Source organism: Tiliqua scincoides, chromosome 12 (genome assembly GCF_035046505.1).
Source record: "Tiliqua scincoides isolate rTilSci1 chromosome 12, rTilSci1.hap2, whole genome shotgun sequence".
NCBI lineage: Eukaryota > Metazoa > Chordata > Lepidosauria > Squamata > Scincidae > Tiliqua > Tiliqua scincoides.
In genome coordinates this window covers 2,934,111-2,951,498 of record NC_089832.1, presented here as the reverse complement: position 1 = coordinate 2,951,498, position 17,388 = coordinate 2,934,111, and the positions used below count along the sequence as shown (strand labels likewise).

Here is a 17,388-nt window from a genome sequence, read left to right as displayed (position 1 = left end):
AACCCAGGAGACGTTCCCATAATTATAATCTCAATGTCTGCTTCAGTTGAGGTGAGCCTACTTTTAAAAATCTATATAAATGAATTCCTCATAAAGGGCCAGTACCCTGATCCACTTTTAAAGACAAAGGCCTCCAGGGCAGACCCTGAAGAGGTGGCTCTCTCAGTTCAGTGTATGTGGTTCAGAGACATGCAAAATAGGAAGACGGTGTTGCTTTTGGAGCACACAAGGGCTGCTTTTTGTGTTTAAAAAGGCTTCTGTCTGTGTGAGCACCCCATGAAGTTAGGCTGCAATTTCTGAGTTTCTTTTAAGTCTGGATTCTCTGTAAGCCCCTCGCATGGGCACATTTCACTACCCCAGTCCGGATCCGGCCACCTGTTCAAAATGGGGGGCGCTCTCAGAAAAACAACCTGCCCAGGCAATTAGCGGTGGTGCGGCTTCTTTATGAGGCATGCCACATCCACAATTTGGTGTATGATTTGGCTCACTTAATTCGGAGACGTAACTCACTGCCCCTGCGCCCGACGTAGTGACGCCGTGAAGTCGTATGACATGGTGATGTCACTTACGGGTTCTCCACGGGGCAGGGGGCACTGATGGCTTTGCACACCCATTCCTTCTCCGGTAGAGGCTTCCCTCTGAAGGAGAAGGAAACAGCAGCATCAAGTCTATAACTAGGATGGACCCGGAGGTGTAGCTATGCCCCCCTCCCAGTGTAGTGCCCCTCAGACTGCATCCTAGTTCCGCCTCTTACTCACTCAAGGAATCTGGCGTGTTAGCTTGGCACCTCGTGTTCTGAGGCTGAGCAAGGCTTGGCACTCTCTGAAGGTACAGGAAAGGAAATAAGAAGCAGTGGTGTACCAAGATCAGCCAGGGTCACTCCAGCCATCTTGGGGTGCCTCTCTGCAGCCTGGCACCCAGGCCCGCCCCCCCAGTTACCCTCTTCGTATGCCTCTGCTAAAAAGCATGTGCAACACTGCTGGTCCCCCCCTCTGCTTGGTAGGCAGTCTGAAGCTTCTGGCCAGGCCAGGCCTCATAAATACTGAGAACCCAGCCATTCTCTGTAGCCTGTTCATGGGAACATTTTAAAATTTGAAGGTTAGCCCTCAAAATCACAGTGTTGCCATTTCTGGATTAAGTTGAAGTCATTTTTCTTTGCAGGCACCTTGTGAAGGTTCATCTCTTGCATGCTAGAGCATCCTAGGAACAATCTCCATCCTCTCCAGCTCAGGAGGGTGTTGGGGAAGGTCTTCTCTTTGAGCTAGGAATTGCTGCCAGTTCTAGAGGACCAACAAGTCAGTAGGAGGCAGCCTCGCAAGTTCTTTCGTGGACTGTGCTGATGGATCAAGCTCAGGGAGAGAGTGCTTGCTTTCTGAGCTCAGTGACATTTCCAGGTCAAGGGCCTCTAGTAAGAGGGCTGGCAAAGGGCTTCTTTCTTTGAGGCCTTGGAGAGCCGCTTGATGGACCAACAGTCTGACCTTGGTGGAAGGCAGTTGAACACACCCTATGCTAGAGAATGCCCCCTCCAGCGCAGATTCAGGCATAGAGGTCCATGGTCCCTTCATAACGCCTCCGGTTGTGGATTAGGAGTTTCCAAGATAGGTGGGTGCCCCCATGGCAGGAGTTCCTGTTTGGGAGCCGCAGCTACTAAACACACAAAAGGCAACTTGTAGGATCTGACTCAGACACAGGACTTCAAGAAAACTCATCCTGGGTGCAAATCCGAAAACCAAGAGAGGCAGTGGCATTTTTTGCTTGGTGCAATCTCTGTTGTGTCTATTCCTCCTCGAACATGTTGTGTAGCGAGGACAGAGCCAGTAATGCGCTGAGCACAGCCAGTTCCTGCAGAAGGGAATGAAAGCATCTGTTGGGCAGGCTGCTTTCCAAAGTGGCTTTTTTTTTTTTGAGAGGGAGAGAGAGATCGAGAGAGAGAGAGTTGGCACCGCGAGGCTCCCCTTTGCCACAATGTGCTTGCTCTGTGGTGGCGGGAAATCGAGGGTCTTCCACAGGGCATGGAGCAATTGGAGGAGAACATCTTGTCCCATGGGGATGAAATGGGCAGAGGGGGGGAGAGGGAAGAAGGCAGGAGCTGAACTGCATTTGCTGCAGGACCATAACAGCAGAGGAGAACCTGATTTAATTAGGGGAAAAGAGTGTCTAAGGCGGGTGGAATGTGATAGAGGCTTATAAAAAATTGTCTCATGTTAGGGGGGAAAAAAGATGGTTTGGCTACTCACAGCAGGAGAGAAAGCAGAGATTATTTTTCCCCATGCCCTCATAATTTTTCTGGAGTCAGGACAAGGCGAATGCATCAACTGATGTTTGCATTCTTGAATGCATCCAGCTACCTTTCATCAACAGTACAGGGATGCTCCTGAGTGAGTCAGCTGGTTTTTACCCACCTGAGTATCCAGGTTAGGGCTTGGAGGGGACAGTCCTGGGCCAGCAGCATGTCATGTTCCTGCTGGACTGGCAAGCCCCCCTCCTAGGTCTAAGGCAGCACCAGCAGATCTGAGGGGAGTCAAGGGGTCAGTCCCCCAAGCAGTATGCCTGGGGAGAGTGGTGCCACGCCCCCATCCACTGCCCCCCCAGCTGCGTGAAGTGGTTGTGCGCCACACAGTTGCCTACTCATGAGTAAACACACGTGCGGCTCAGTTTTGCTTCCCATAGGGCTCAATACATTTTCCTTGTCAGGTTGATGGGGAGGCTTCCTTTGCGAGAGAGTTTGTTGGGGCCTGCGCTCATTGGACTGGGACCATTCTGGTGGAGTTGCCTTCCCCACGGCCTGCCTTTCAAAGAGGATCAAGGCACGTTCACTTACATAAACACGCGTGTGCTGCTCCATTTCAGCTCCCATAGGGTTCAATGCATTTTCCTTGTCAGCTGTCAGTTTCGCGACCCACCAAAAATCAGGTCATGACCCACAGTTTGGAAACCACTGCTGAAAGCATCATGCATGTACCTTATGTTTGTTCATTACTTCTGTTGGGCTGGGGATAAGAACAGGCCCTCGGTTTGGCTGTACTTGTTGTAAGAGGTGACTAAACAGCCACCGGGTAGATGGGACTTGACAACCTGAGAAAGCAGCTCATTTGAGAGAAGGAAAACTCTGATCCCAAACCTCCACTGCCTTGTGGCTACATCCAGTTATGGAAAAGGCTTCAGGAGTCAACCTCGAGGCAAAATCCGGAGCCGGAGTCCCTGAGGCAGTTCATGGCTGAACACAGTCACGTTCTGGCAACTCCTACGACGCCGCTGGAACCAACTGTATTGGCCTCTGCCTTTCCATTGGATCATTCCAGCGACGTGGAGAGGGGGGATTTGCTGCGTGGGAAACAGTCTATCCTCCATATCTACTTTACCCAGGCTTCGCGCACTGGAGAGGACACTCTGTTCCAGAACACTATTCAGAGCGCGATACCATAGTCTTCCGAGACTGAAGGATGCCAACAAGACTTCTGTTGATATTCTGCCTTTCTCCCCAAAGGGCACCCCAAGGTGGCTTGCTCAATTCACAATAAATGTCAGTGCAACATTAAAATGTTCAGTGCATGATGTCAGTGCAACTTGCTTGTTCTCACCAAGGCTTGTTTTTTAAATACCTTAACATAAACAGATTATTATTTTAAAGAGGTTCCACGTCCTGCAGCCCTGGCACTCCCTGGAAGGGCAGATCCTGTCTTGTTTCTTTCTCTCTTGCCCCCTGCAGTGAGAATTAGCTGCCATTTGTCACTTTCTCACACTCAGCAGTGTTTGAGGTGCTCCACCCTTTAAACCGAAGCAGGGAGAGAGAGGCACAACCGCAAAATCGCAGGGATCGTGGTACCTGGATGCTCTGCCTCAATGTGACTTGGCATGCAGGCTAATTGCAACCGGCTTTTGGGGCTTTTGCTGACACCCTGCTTGGGGCTGCACCCTTCCAGCCTCAGAGGTGCTGAGAGAGGCAGCACCAGCTGAAGGGCACAAGGCTGGGAGCAGCTCAGTCACCTTTATTCCTGTGGGAAGTTGGCTCGGAGGCACAGGGTTCTCCCCAATGAATGGAGATGCAGGCTCTGCTGGCGGGAGCTACAGCAAAATAGGCAGCCTGGCACCTCAGCACCTTAGAGTCAACTGCAGTGGCAGTGAACAGCATGCAAGCTTCCAAGTTCAACAGCTCCCTTCTGCAGGTTGACCATTTTAAGGAAAACAGCAAAGGTGGCAGGGATGGAGAAGAATGGCGGAAGTGATGGCACCTGCAGTTGGTTAAGGGCTGTAGATTGCCTGCAGGAGGTGCTGGCGGACTCATAGCCCAGTTCTGTGCCTGATTGCTCAGGAGTAAGTCGCACCTCCTTTAGTGGAACTTGCTGCTTAATTACAGCCTTAATTACACTGAAGCACCGGCAATCAAAATGAAGGTTCTGCTTTTATTGGAACCATCTGAAAAGCAATGTAGAGTCAAACAGTTAGGGGGGTGCACTACTGGAAGAGAACCAGAACCAAGTTGGGTAGTAAGACCTAGTAGTTGGAGGGCATGCGATCGCCAATAGTTTACTTTTTTGTGCCACCACTAATTCTTCAGGTAGAAGAAAGTTGTTGTTACCTGGTTCGGAAATCCCTCCCCGGATGACTAAGGGCACAATCCTAACCAGGTCTACTCAGAAGTAAGTCCTAGTTTTGTTCAATAAGGCTTACTCTCAGGAAAGTGTGGTTAGGATAGCAGCCTCAATTAGGTATCCTCCCCACAAAAGCAAAAAAAAAATAAAAATTGAGTTTTGCAGGGTGGGGTTTGGGCTGCTGCTGGCCTTCAGTGTAGATAATCCTGAACTTGATGCACAGGCGGTCTGATTCTGCTGAAGGCAAAGGCATCAGGGTGCTAGACCTGAGTTACCCACCTCACAGCCCAATCCTATGCCTGCCTACTCAGAAGTAAATCCCATTGGTGTCAATGGGCCTTACTTCCAGAAAAGTGTGGATAGGATTGGCCTGCCAGTCTGACCTGGCATCGTCATTGTCTTTGATAAATATCAATCGTAGTTGCAGCATCTTTCACTGAAAATCCCAATAAAACCTGGCGCGCACACCCCTGTTGTATGTCCCCAGACTATAGTGCTCTGAAGTAGCCTGCCACTGAACCTGGAGGTTCTATTCCTAAATAGTGTAGCTGAAAGAACGAAACCTGCTGGCTCAGACCAAAGATCTAGTCCAGCATCCTGCTTTGCAGATGGACCAATGAGATTGCCGGAAAGAGAAGCAGGAACTGAAGTTGTACGCAGCTGCTGATGGTCTGTGGCGTCACCGCCCTTGCAGCTGAAAGCTCAGCTCAGTTCTCATGGTTAATCACTGCTGATGGATCTCCTCTTCTTCAGTTTGTCCAATCCCCTTCTGGACAATATAGCCTACCAGTGGGTGAATACCTCTTGCCCATTCACCTGCTTTCTGTGATGGTCGTTCCCCTCTTGGCCTCATGACAATCGGCACCTCCAGAAGATGGGGGTGCAGGGGATGGATAGAGGGATGTTATTTTTTCCCTCTCACAGAATGAATATTGGCAACCTTCAGTCTCGAAAGACTCTGGTATCGCGCTCTGAATGGTGGTTCTGGAACAGCGTCTAGTGTGGCTGAAAAGGCCGATTTGGGAGTGACAATCCCTTCCACACCGGGAGCAAGTGCAGTCTGTCCCTGGTCTGTCTCCCTGGCTATGGGCCTTCCTTCTTTGCCTCTTAGCCTCAGACTGTTGGCAAAGTGTCTCTTCAAACTGGAAAAGGCCATGCTGCACAGCCTGCCTCAGAGGCCAGGGTTTCCTACCTGTTGAGGTCCACTCCTAAGGCCTTCAGATCCCTCTTGCAGATGTCCTTGTATCGCAGCTGTGGTCTACCTGTAGGGCGCTTTCCTTGCACGAGTTCTCCATAGAGGAGATCCTTTGGGATCCGGCCATCATCCATTCTCACAACTTGACCGAGCCAACACAGGCGACTCTGTTTCAGCAGTGCATACATGCTAGGGATTCCAGCTCATTCCAGGACTGTGTTGTTTGGAACTTTGTCCTGCCAGCTGATGCCGAGGATGCATCGGAGGCAGCGCATGTGGAAAGCGTTCAGTTTCCTCTCCTGTTGTGAGCGAAGAGTCCATGACTCGCTGCAGTACAGAAGTGTACTCAGGACGCAAGCTCTGTAGACCTGGATCTTGGTATGTTCCATCTCACACAGCACCAGAATCAGGGGACATCCACTAAAATTGAGTGTCGGGAGAGTTAGAACAGACTAAAGGAAAACTTTCTTAGCCCAGTGTGTAATCTGTGAAACTTCTTGCCACGGGATGTGGGGATGGCATCTGCCCTAGATGCCTTTAAAAGGGGATTGGACACATTGATGGAGGGAAAGTCCATCACAGGTTACAAGCCATGAAGGATTTTGCAACCTCCTGGTTTTAGGAGTAGGCTACCTCAGAATGCCAGGTGCAAGGGAGTGGCCACAAGATGCAAGTCTCTTGTTGTCTTCTGTGCCCCCTGAGAAATCTGGTGGTTCACTGTGAGATGCAGGAAGCTGGATTAGATGGGACTTTGGCCTGATGCAGCTGGGCTCTTCTTGCATTCTTAAGAGAGAATCATTCCAGCAACACTTGGCTTCCGCCAGGCCCCTGGCACGGTCTCGGAACAGCCACGCAATTTGTAGAAGACGTGTGGCCTTTGCTTGCTTGACCACCCCACTCAACCTTGAGGCCATCTGCTGAACTATGCTTGGAGCCCCCTTTGGAGAGACCCCAGGTGCTTGGCTGCATGAGAACGTTTTCTGGCTTTGGCCTCCAGTAGTCCTTATATTGGCTGGCCAGCTGGCTGCCAGGCCAGCGTTGCACGATGCTCTTTGATGTCATGCCCCTTTTGTGCCCAAGGTAGGCTTCCTGTGGTCCGGAGCTGTCCTTAGATGGTGGCAGAAAGGGGGGAGGACAGGGAAGGCTGCCAGGCAGGGGTGTATTTTTGGTATGAAGTGATGTGCCTGCATGCCAAAACCCATCCCCTTGGCTTAGCGTTATTTATTTATTTGAATGCGCCAGCCGCAGTGCGTAACCCGTTGTGCCAGTCTGACAGCAGGGGTGGGTTTCCCCCTCCCTTCCTGCATTTTGGCATGACTCCAGTTGTCTTTGCAGAGGCTTCCAAAAGCAGAGGAGGAGTTGGAAGATGGACCCCCTTGGTAATGACTCCTACCTGCCAAGCCTGCACAGAGATGAGCGACATAATTTGAATTGTCTTCCCGCCATGGAATGCCCCCCCCGCCTCCCTCCCCCTGCTTTGCTGATGTGGGGAACACATATTTGAGGGTTTACAGCTGTTGGGTCGGTGTCATTCCTATGGCATGTTGCAGCAAGACCAGAAGATCTGAGTGTTTGATGTGCTACCAGCAACTCACACATTCACCTCCAGGAGTTTAGTTTCTGAAAGTAGCTTTTGCAAACAGAGACTTGCAGTGGGGGTGGCTTAGAGTGTTGCATCTGTGCACTTTTCTCGTGAAAGCCCCTGCAATAGGCTGGTCATTGCTCTCCTTTTGGGGAAAAAGCCCACTAAGGGCATCCCTTTATGTTTTCTCATGCACTTTCCCCAAATCCCTTCTTAAACCCTGCTTTTCCACAGAAGACTTTGCACCAATCCCTGCTTTATGTGTAGTTGAAACAGTCCTCTATGATTCCCCTGCCTCCCTTGTCTCTCTTGTCAGTGGCTAGAGATTGTAAGCCCTTTGGGGCAGGGAACTGCCCTTTCCTTCTGTGTAAAACATCATGTTTACACAGTACATGGATGACAGTATATCTGTTGTTTTTGTTCTGTACTGTGAGCTGTCTTGAGTGCCCGCAAAGGTGGAAATAAGTGAAATATGTTCTTAAATAAATGGTTATCATTGAGTTGGAAAGTAATCAGCAAGCTTTTGAGTTCTACCCAATTAAGAACATAAGAACAGCCCCACTGGATCAGGCCATAGGCCCATCTAGTCCAGCTTTCTGTATCTCACAGCGGCCCACCAAATGCCCCAGGGAGCACACCAGATAACAAGAGACCTCATCCTGGTGCCCGCCCTTGCATTGGCATTCTGACATAGCCCAGTTCTAAAATCAGAAGATTGCACATACACATCATGGCTTGTAACCCCGTAATGGATTTTTCCTCCAGAAACTTGTCCAATCCCCTTCTAAAGGCATCCAGGCCAGATGCCGTCCCCACACCCTGTGGCAAGGAGTTCCACAGACCGACCACACGCTGAGTAAAGAAATATTTTCTTTTGTCTGTTCTAACTCTCCCAACACTCAATTTTAGTGGATGTCCCCTCGTTCTGGTGTTACATGAGAGTGTAAAGAGCACCTCTCTATCCACTCTGTCCATCCCCTGCATAATTTTGTATGTCTCAATCATGTCCCCCTTCAGGCGTCTCTTTTCTAGGCTGAAGAGGCTGAAACGCTGTAGCCTTTCCTCATAAGGAAGGTGCCCCAGCCCAGCAATCATCTTAGTCGCTCTCTTTTGCACCTTTTCCATTTCCACTATGTCCTTTTTGAGATGTGGTGACCAGAACTGGACACAATACTCCAGGTGTGGCCTTACCATAGATTTGTACAACGGCATTATAATATTAGCCATTTTGTTCTCAATACCTTTTCTAATGATCCTAAGCATAGAATTGCCCATCTTTACTGCCGCTGCACATTGGGTCGACACTTTCATCGACCTGTCCACCACCACCCCAAGATCTCTCTCCTGATCTGTCACAGACAGCACAGAACCCATTAACCTATATGTGAAGTTTTGATTTTTTGCCCCAATGTGCATGACTTTACACTTACTTACACTGAAACACATCTGCCATTTTGCTGCCCATTCTGCCAATCTGGAGAGATCCTTCTGGAGCTCCTCACAATCACTTCTGGTCTTCACCACTCGGAAAAGTTTGGTGTCGTCTGCAAACTTTGCCACCTCACTGCTCAGCCCTGTCTCCAGGTCATTTATGAAGAGGTTGAAAAGCACCGGTCCCAGGACAGATCCTTGGAGCACACCGCTTTTCACCTCTCTCTATTGTGAAAACTGCCCATTGACACCCACTCTCTGTTTCCTGGTATTCAACCAGTTCTCAATCCATGAGAGGACCTGCCCTCTAATTCCCTGATTGTGGAGTTTTTTCAGTAGCCTTTGGTGAGGGACCGTGTCGAACGCCTTCTGAAAGTCCAGATATATAATGTCCACGGGTTCTCCCGCATCCACGTGCCTGTTGACCTCTTCAAAGAACTCTAAAAGGTTTGTGAGGCAAGACTTACCCTTACAGAAGCCATGCTGATTCTCCCTCAGCAAGACCTGTTCGTCTATGTGTTTTGAGATTCTATCTTTGATGAGGCATTCCACCATCTTACCCAGTATAGATGTTAGGCTGACTAGCCTATAGTTTCCCGGGTCCCCCCTCTTTCCCTTTTTAAAAATAGGCGTGACATTTGCTATCCTCCAATCTTCTGGCACCGTGGCCGTTTTGAGGGACAAGTTGCATATTTTAGTCAAGAGATCAGCAACTTCATTCTTTAATTCCTTAATAACTCCTTAATAATTCCTTAATAACTCTTATAACTTATAACTTAATAACTCGGTGACTTATTGATTTTTAATTTATCAATGAGGTTTGAAACATCTTCTCTTTCAACCTCTATCTGACTCAATTCCTTGGTCAGGAGGGGCCGTTCAGGCAGCGGTATCTGCCTGAGGTCTTCTGCCATGAAGACAGATGCAAAGAACTCATTTAATTTCTCTGCCATCTCTAAGTCTCCTTTTATCTTCCCTTTCCCTCCCTCACCATCCAGAGGGCCAACCGCTTCTCTGGCAGGTTTCCTGCTTCTAACGTATTTGAAGAAGCTTTTATTATTCCCCTTAATGTTGCTGGCCATGCGTTCCTCATAGTCTCACTTGGCCTCCCGTATCACCTTCTTACATTTCTTTTGCCACAGTTTATGTTCCTTTTTATTCTCCTCATTAGGGCAAGACTTCCATTTACGGAAGGAAGCTTCCTTGCCCTTTAGGGTCTCTCTAACTTGGCTGGTTAGCCATGCGGGCACCCTCCTGGACTTCGTCAAGCCCTTCTTTTCTTTTCTCCAAGCTGGATGTTGGAGAGAACAAGGAAAAAGGATGGGGGAGAGAAAGTGGGGTGATGGCAAAGCCCCCAAAGTCCAAAGTTTGTAACAGTCTTAAAATGGAACTCCGGAGGTGTTAAGTAGATTTAATTAGGTGCAAAGCAAATTTTAGATTGCCCCAAGGCTACGGGGTAAAGAAACGAAATCTGCCCTCCCCCCAGCTTTTTTGAAAATACAGTGTAAAAGCTAGCAGTCTGTTTGCAAAATGGGTAGGGAGAACCACCTACCCACCCCCTCCCTCTCTCAAACACCTCTTCTTTGTGGCGGGGGGGGGGGAAATCCTTGCTCCTAAATTCCAGCAGAGCTAAGGATTGATTGACCATTATTGTCAAAGGATTGTCTAATCCAGGGGTGCTCACACTTTTTTGGCTCGAGAGCTACTTTGAAACCCAGCAAGGCCCGGAGATCTACCAGGGGGGAAAGAAGCGTCTGACAGACACCCCCTTTAATGTATGGAGCCCCTGCTGGAGTCTAGTCAGTTTCGTCAGTTTTGTTGCTGCATGCCTGAAGAGCAGCTAAAGTGTCAGTTTCAGTGTCAGTTTAGTGTCAGCTAAATATGTCAGTTTTGTCTAGTCACTAGACGAAACTGACATATTAACAGTTTGGAGAGACAGGGCTCCGCGATCTACTCATTTTGCCTCGCGATCTACCGGTAGATCGCGATCCACCTATTGAGCACCCCTGGTCTAATCTGAAGCACAAAGCACAAGACTGAGTGAGGGTGGGGAACATCCTTAGCACAGATTGCTGAAAATAGGCCCACCCCCAGACCCAGCAGGTCTGATTCAACATTGGAGCAGGTTTTGGGATGTTGCCTGGAAGAAGACAGGGGGGGGGGGGGAGAGAACAGATTCTTGGCGAGAGCAAAAGCATCTGATTGAAAGCTGGCTTTGTGGCAGAAGTGTTTTCGGAGGCCAGTGTGACCCTGGACACTAGTGGGGGCCTAAGTGTGGTTTGCAGGCTTCCGCTGTCCCACGCTCCATGTAGCAAAGACTTCTCCCCATGCTAATGGGATAGAGGAGTTTCCTTTTTTTTTGTTTGCAAGGGTCTGTATATGTGGAAGGCTTTCAAAGGAAGCCTATGCTGTGGGGAAATACTTAAACATCACGTCAAGCATTGCAGTTCTCTTCTCTCTGTTCTCCCATCACTTTTCTACCCCCTTTCCATAAAGGAATGTTGGGAACCTCTGGAGCATAGAAGTTCTGCCGTCTTGTGGCAGTGAGTTCCACTTGCTAATCAAGTCACGTTCTTTTTCATTTCCTTTGTTCCAGAGCTCGCATATGACCTGGATATGGATGACGTCCCTTCAAACAGACAGCTCTTGAATCAGCAAAGCAAAGAAGCTTCGGCAATCCACAATTCAGGCAAGAAGGTGATATTGGATTGTGACCTCCTGGCCTCTGTCTTGCTGGCATCCTTTCTTCTGCTGACCAAATGACTTGTTTAAAAAAAAATAGCTGGGCTAGACTTTAGTCTACAGAAAAATTTGAATACGTGACTTTTCATTTCATGAAGATTCTCCACAAGCTCTCTTCCTCTTTCAGAGATCATGGAATGAATGACTTGAGATAAGTGACCCTTTTTAAAACAAACAAAAGAGAGGAAAAATTAACAAGGAAGAACAGATTTTAGATTTAGTAAACAAGTTACAGTTCTTTTTATTTCAAAGAAACTCTGTTGAATTATAAGAGGGTCATAATGCCTGATTTGCATCCCAAAAGAGATAAGGAAGAGGGAAGATTTTTTTCCCAGTCCTACTTAAAATAGCAAAAATGCATTTCATCCCTTGAGCTAATTGGCATGAATAACAACAAAAATCAGGCTGGTCTGAGCACCATCAATTTACTTTCTTCCCCTCTCTGTATATTGTCAGTTCCCTCACTGATTTTTGAGGTTCATGGCACCCACTGGAAGTCTGCTGTGGGAATATGGAATGCGGGAACTGTTTTAAATCTGGACAATTTCACTGTTTGCTTGGAGGACTGAGCCTTGGCAAGCGTGGCTCAGATGAGGGCACCTGGACTGACTTTCTGCCTACTTCTAGTGGTTGATGAGTCGCATATGTAAACATTAGTGGGACAATTGGGCCCTCTAGGCAGCCTCTGAGTTGCAGGTTACCCAGGTATCCTGACCCAGGTGGGTGGAGCTGGATAGAAAGTGGGTAGGACTAAGCCAAAGTCGCCTTGAGTTGCCAGGAGGGTTGGTCAGAAGGGCGAGCATTCTGGAGTGAAGATCAAGTGCCAAGACCCTCCAAATCCTTTCAGGAGAATAAGATGACTGAGCATGTTGATTTTAATAAATTAAAAGAACAGCCATGAAATAGCATTTGGTTTGTCTGTTCACACTGTATTGAGGGTCTGTGCCCCAATTCAGACATAGCCACACCACCGTTTGAAGGTGGACATCAAGCTTCCTTTTTCTTTTGCACCTGAAAACATTTAACTGTGGTTTGTACAAGCAAGCCAGGATATTAAGCTCTTGGTTGAGAATCCTGGCTTCACAAGCTGCATTTTGTACAAACCATGGTCTCTCAGGTTCAGGCACAGTGGGGAAACTGGGGTTTGTTACAAACCTCAGTCAGAACTTTCCATCTCCTCTTAAAAGGAGGAGGAAGGTGAGGGTAATTCTTAATTTGGGATGGGGGGTGTGAGATACTGAGCCCCTTTTGTGCATTGTTTCGGTCAACCCTGGAAGGAGGCCTTAGTAAAATGAGCACAAATACAGGCTGCAGTTACTCAGTGGGAAAGCACTCTGTACATACTCGGGGATGCTTTAGTTGTATGGATTAATGTCCGGATAGTCCTTTAAAGAAGAAAAATGATTGCAGAGGAGGCTGTGCCCCAGTCCGTTGGCCAAAGCCCAGCAGAGGAGTGACTGCTTTGCAAACAGGTCACGTGTTCAATCCCCATTGTTCCCCCTACTGCTGGGAATCCTTTAGAAGACCCTGTCAAGGCCTTGAGAAGCTGCCCTTCCATTGAGAGCAAACACCAGTGGTCTAGATCAGGGGTGCCCAAACCCCGGCCCTGGGGCCACTTGTGGCCTTCGAGGCCTCTCAATGCGGCCCTCAGGGAGCCCCCAGTCTCCAATGAGCCTCTGGCCCTCTGGAGATTTGTTGGAGCCTTCACTGGCCCGACACAACTGCTCTCAGCGTGAGTGTGACTGTTTGACCTCTCATGTGAGCTGTGGGATGAGGGCTCCCACCACTGCTTGCTGTTTCACATCTGTGATGCAGCAGAGGCAGCAAAGGAAAAGCCAACCTTGCTTTGTGCAAGGCCTTGAGCTATTGCAAGACCTTCATTCATTCATATAAGTTCATCTTTAATATATTCATTTATGTAAACTTATGTAAATTTATTCAAATTTTAAATGTGAATTCATTCTTTTTTTCCTCGGCCCCCGACACACTGTCAGAGAGATGATGTGGCCCTCCTGCCAAAAACTTTGGACACCCCTGGTCTAGATGCAACCACAATCTGGCTCCAGTATTCATTGTGGCTGTCAGATATACAGGTTGGACCTCCGTATCCAGGCAGGGATACCGAAACCCATGGAAAAGCGAATGCGCGGCTCTGGTCCCCTGTGACCTCTGGACGTGACCAGAGATGTTCTCTGGTTGAGTCTGGCGGTATTTTGAGGCTCGCAGAGGCTTCTGCGGGCCTCCAGAGGTGGCAAAAAGGCTCTTCCAGTTTTCGTCCATATGCAGCCTCTCAGGGCCTCAGAGAACATGTTTGGGAGTTCAGGTTCGGCCATCCACTGTGAGATCAGAATCTGCAGTGAGTTATATCTGCAAATTCTGAACCCGTGGTTAAACAGGTCAGACCTGTATGGGTAATTTTGTCCATTTACACTCCTGAGTTTGTGTGAATCGCTACTGATGGACACAGCGGTCATCATCCCAACGCTGAAGAACTTTTCATCTGCTCTTGTCTGAGATTTTTTTTTTTAAAGGAGCTCTATAAATGCAATTCTTGTTTGCGATTGAGGGACCTCGGCACCTACAGTCCTCTTCTAGGCCAATTCTATGCTTGGGATAATTAGGAAAGGTATTGAGAACAAAACGACTAATATTGCAATGCCGTTGTACAAATCTATGGTAAGGCCACACCTGGAGTATTGTGTCCAGTTCTGGTCACCCCATCTCAAAAAAGACATAGTAGAAATGGAAAAGGTGCAAAAGAGAGTGACTAAGATGATTACGGGGCTGGGGCACCTTCCTTATGAGGAAAGGCTACAGCGTTTGGGCCTCTTCAATCTAGAAAAGAGGCGCCTGAGGGGGGACATGATTGAGACATACAAAATTATGCAGGGGATGGACAGAGTGGATAGGGAGATGCTCTTTACACTCTCACATAACACCAGAACCAGGGGGCATCCACTAAAACTGAGTGTTGGGTGGGTTAGAACAGACAAAAGAAAATATTTCTTTACTCAGCATGTGGTTGGTCTGTGGAACTCCTTGCCACAGGATGTGGTGATGGCAACTAGCCTGGACGCCTTTAAAAGGGGATTGGACAAGTTTCTGGAGGAAAGATCCATTACGGGGTACAAGCCCTGATGTGCATGTGCAACCTCCTGATTTTAGAAATGGGTTTTGTCAGAATGCCAGATGCAAGGGAGGGCACCAGGATGAGGTCTCTTGTTATCTGGTGTGCTCCCTGGGGTATTTGGTGGGCGGCTGTGAGATACAGGAAGCTGGACAAGATGGGCCTATGGCCTGATCCAGTGGGGCTGTTCTTATGTTCTTAACTACAATTCCCAGGAAGCCTTGCAGGTCTCTTGTTATCTGGTGTGCTCCCTGGGGCATTTGGTGGGCCACTGTGAGATACAGGAAGCTGGACTAGATGGGCCTACGGCCTGATCCAGTGGGGCTGTTCTTATGTTCTCTTCATCCTGCAGGGTCTGGCAAGTCCTTCCCTCCTTTCATGGGGCTCCAACACCCTGCAATTTATAATGCACAGAGATGTACTTAGTTTAAGGCCACTCCACCCAAGCCGCTATAAGGAATTGAAAGTGGGGGGGGGGGAAGAAGAGGAGAATCTCGCGCTACTTTCTGAGGTGCTTGTATGGAACTTACAGGAGCAGGGTGTGGCTGGCTTCCCTCTACAGAGCGCTAGCTGGGATATTACAGGAACAAGACTCTGTGTGTGTGTGTGGGGGGGGTTAGGACACCTCCCCTAAAGAGAGTGAGCAATGAGACACTTGAACACTGAGTAATGTCAAGAATGCCCAGTTTGAAAGCAAGCTGCCCTAGCCCTGTGTGAGTTGCTGAGTCTGCTTGCTTGCTTGTTTTTTTTTTTTTTAATTCACATTTTTATACCGCCCTTCTTCCAAAGAGCTCAGAGCGGTTTACACAGCTGCTCCTCCCCTCCTTCTTGTCCTCACAACAACCCTGTGAGGTAGGTGAGGCTGAGAGAAAGTGACTGGCCCAAGGTCACCCAGGAAGCTTTGTGGCTAAGGGGAGATTTGAACCTGGATCATCCAGGTCTAAGTCCTCCTCCCAAACCACTGCACCATCCTGGCTCTCGTTTTGGTGTACCTAAAACGGCAAAATTGCATCCAGAATCATTCAAGCCCCACTTTTGGCTCATGATATGGTGGTGGGTTTCGCCGCTACTTTTTAGGCCAACCTCTTCCCCCCGGATGTCGCTTTTTCCATATTGAAAGCTTAGGATGCTGCCCTGCCTGGAGTCAGACCCTTGATCCATTGAGTTTGGAATGGGAAAAGCTCCTTGGGTTTCAGGCGCAGAGAGGTCTTCTCCAGCCCTACTTGGGCATGTCAGAATCCAACCAGGGACCTTCTCCCCATGCCCGAGTCGCTGCCCTCCTTTGGTGGTCCTAACAATCCTATGAGCTGGGTTAGACTGGGAGGGGGTGCAGGGGGTATAATGTACCTGGGACCGAGGCCAAAAAGGGGGCCCTAGAGCCAAAGGAGGAAGCCAGAAATCTCCCGAGGTCTCAGGAAATGTTTGCATATATTGTGGGAAGACTAGCATTCACCTGTTGTGTAATTCATAAAAATTATAATTGTATGTAATTATGATCCAATTGAGAAGGGAAGGGGCCCAAAGGAAGCCTTGTACCCCAACAGAAACTTTGTACCCCTGATAAGGTTCCTGGTACTAGTGCCCAGCCAGGCCCCTCGAATCTCTGTCCTTCAAGTGCTCCCCCACCCCAGCTTCCTCTTTTTGCCAAGCAGGCCTGCAAAGCGCTGAGCACCCCCTCATAATGTCTCCCTCCCCAAGCTCTGGGGCTTTCCTTCCTAGGGCTGCAACTTCAGCAAACGAGATGCGAGGACAGCATCGCTGAGCCGTGAAGGGTGGCTGGACTCAGCCCAGCTTTGTGTCCAACTCATGGAATCCAGCAATCGCCCTGCCCTTTTGGTCCTGGCAGGGAAACATCTGCCAGCCTTTGAGCGTTCAGCTCTTCTCTAGGCTGTTGTTGCAACCCTGTGGACTGGCCTCTTGCTCCAACCCTGACTTTGCCTTCTGCCTCTACGCTGTGCTGGCTGAGGGGGCCTCAGCAGGATTCTTTTCCTTTACGCAGAAGTGACATGAGCAAAAAAGACAGTCCCCTGCCCCCATGGAGCTTACAGTTTACATTTCAGTAGTAGTGGGTGATGAAAAAGGCAGCCATTCAAAAGCCAACACACTCCTGTCCATGATAAGACATATGCTTTCTAGCTAGCAAATGTGTGTTCAAACCACTTTCACCCCACTTAAGAGTATGGTGCAATTCATTCATTACACTGACCACACCATAATTTAAGCGCCCAAGCGTTCAACAGACTAATTATGGCTTAAAGCTACTCCTCCCTGGGTGTTTTGTGTCCTTGGGTCATGCCTGTCACTTTGGTGCAGTATCTTCAGAGAAGGAGAACAGGCTGGCTGCAAGCCTGGTTCTGCCCATTCAGCTGTGTAGCTAACATTGTTTGCAAAACCTCTTCAAACTGCAGTTCCTGATCTGCCAACCAATCACAACTGATCACGTGTCATTGTCCTTTCCCCACAATTACCTGCATAATTACCAACACTCTTACAAAGCGAAGCCACTGATTAGTTAGAAAGAAAATATTTCTTTAATCTGTGGGACTCCTTGCCACAGGATGTGGTGATGGCTGACATCTGGCTTAGATGCCTTTAAAAGGGTATTGGACAACTTTATGGAGGAATAGCCCATTACAGTTTACAGGCCACGGTGGATATGTGCAACCTCCTGATTTTAGAAGTAGGCTATCTCTGAATGCCAGTTGCAAGGGGAGGTCAC

At 48.7% G+C, this 17,388-nt stretch overlaps 1 protein-coding gene across 1 annotated transcript in view; it reads left to right on the top strand.

Annotated features, from left to right (window-relative positions):
• GPC3 (glypican 3) overlaps positions 1 to 16,556 on the top strand; it is a 172,927-nt gene extending 156,371 nt beyond the window's left edge. The window contains exons 8-9 of the mRNA XM_066640180.1: positions 11,397 to 11,497; positions 16,389 to 16,556. Of these exons, the coding sequence (XP_066496277.1) occupies positions 11,397 to 11,497; positions 16,389 to 16,556 (269 nt within the window). The remainder of the gene's footprint in view (positions 1 to 11,396; positions 11,498 to 16,388) is intronic.
• Positions 16,557 to 17,388: the final 832 nt, after the last annotated feature.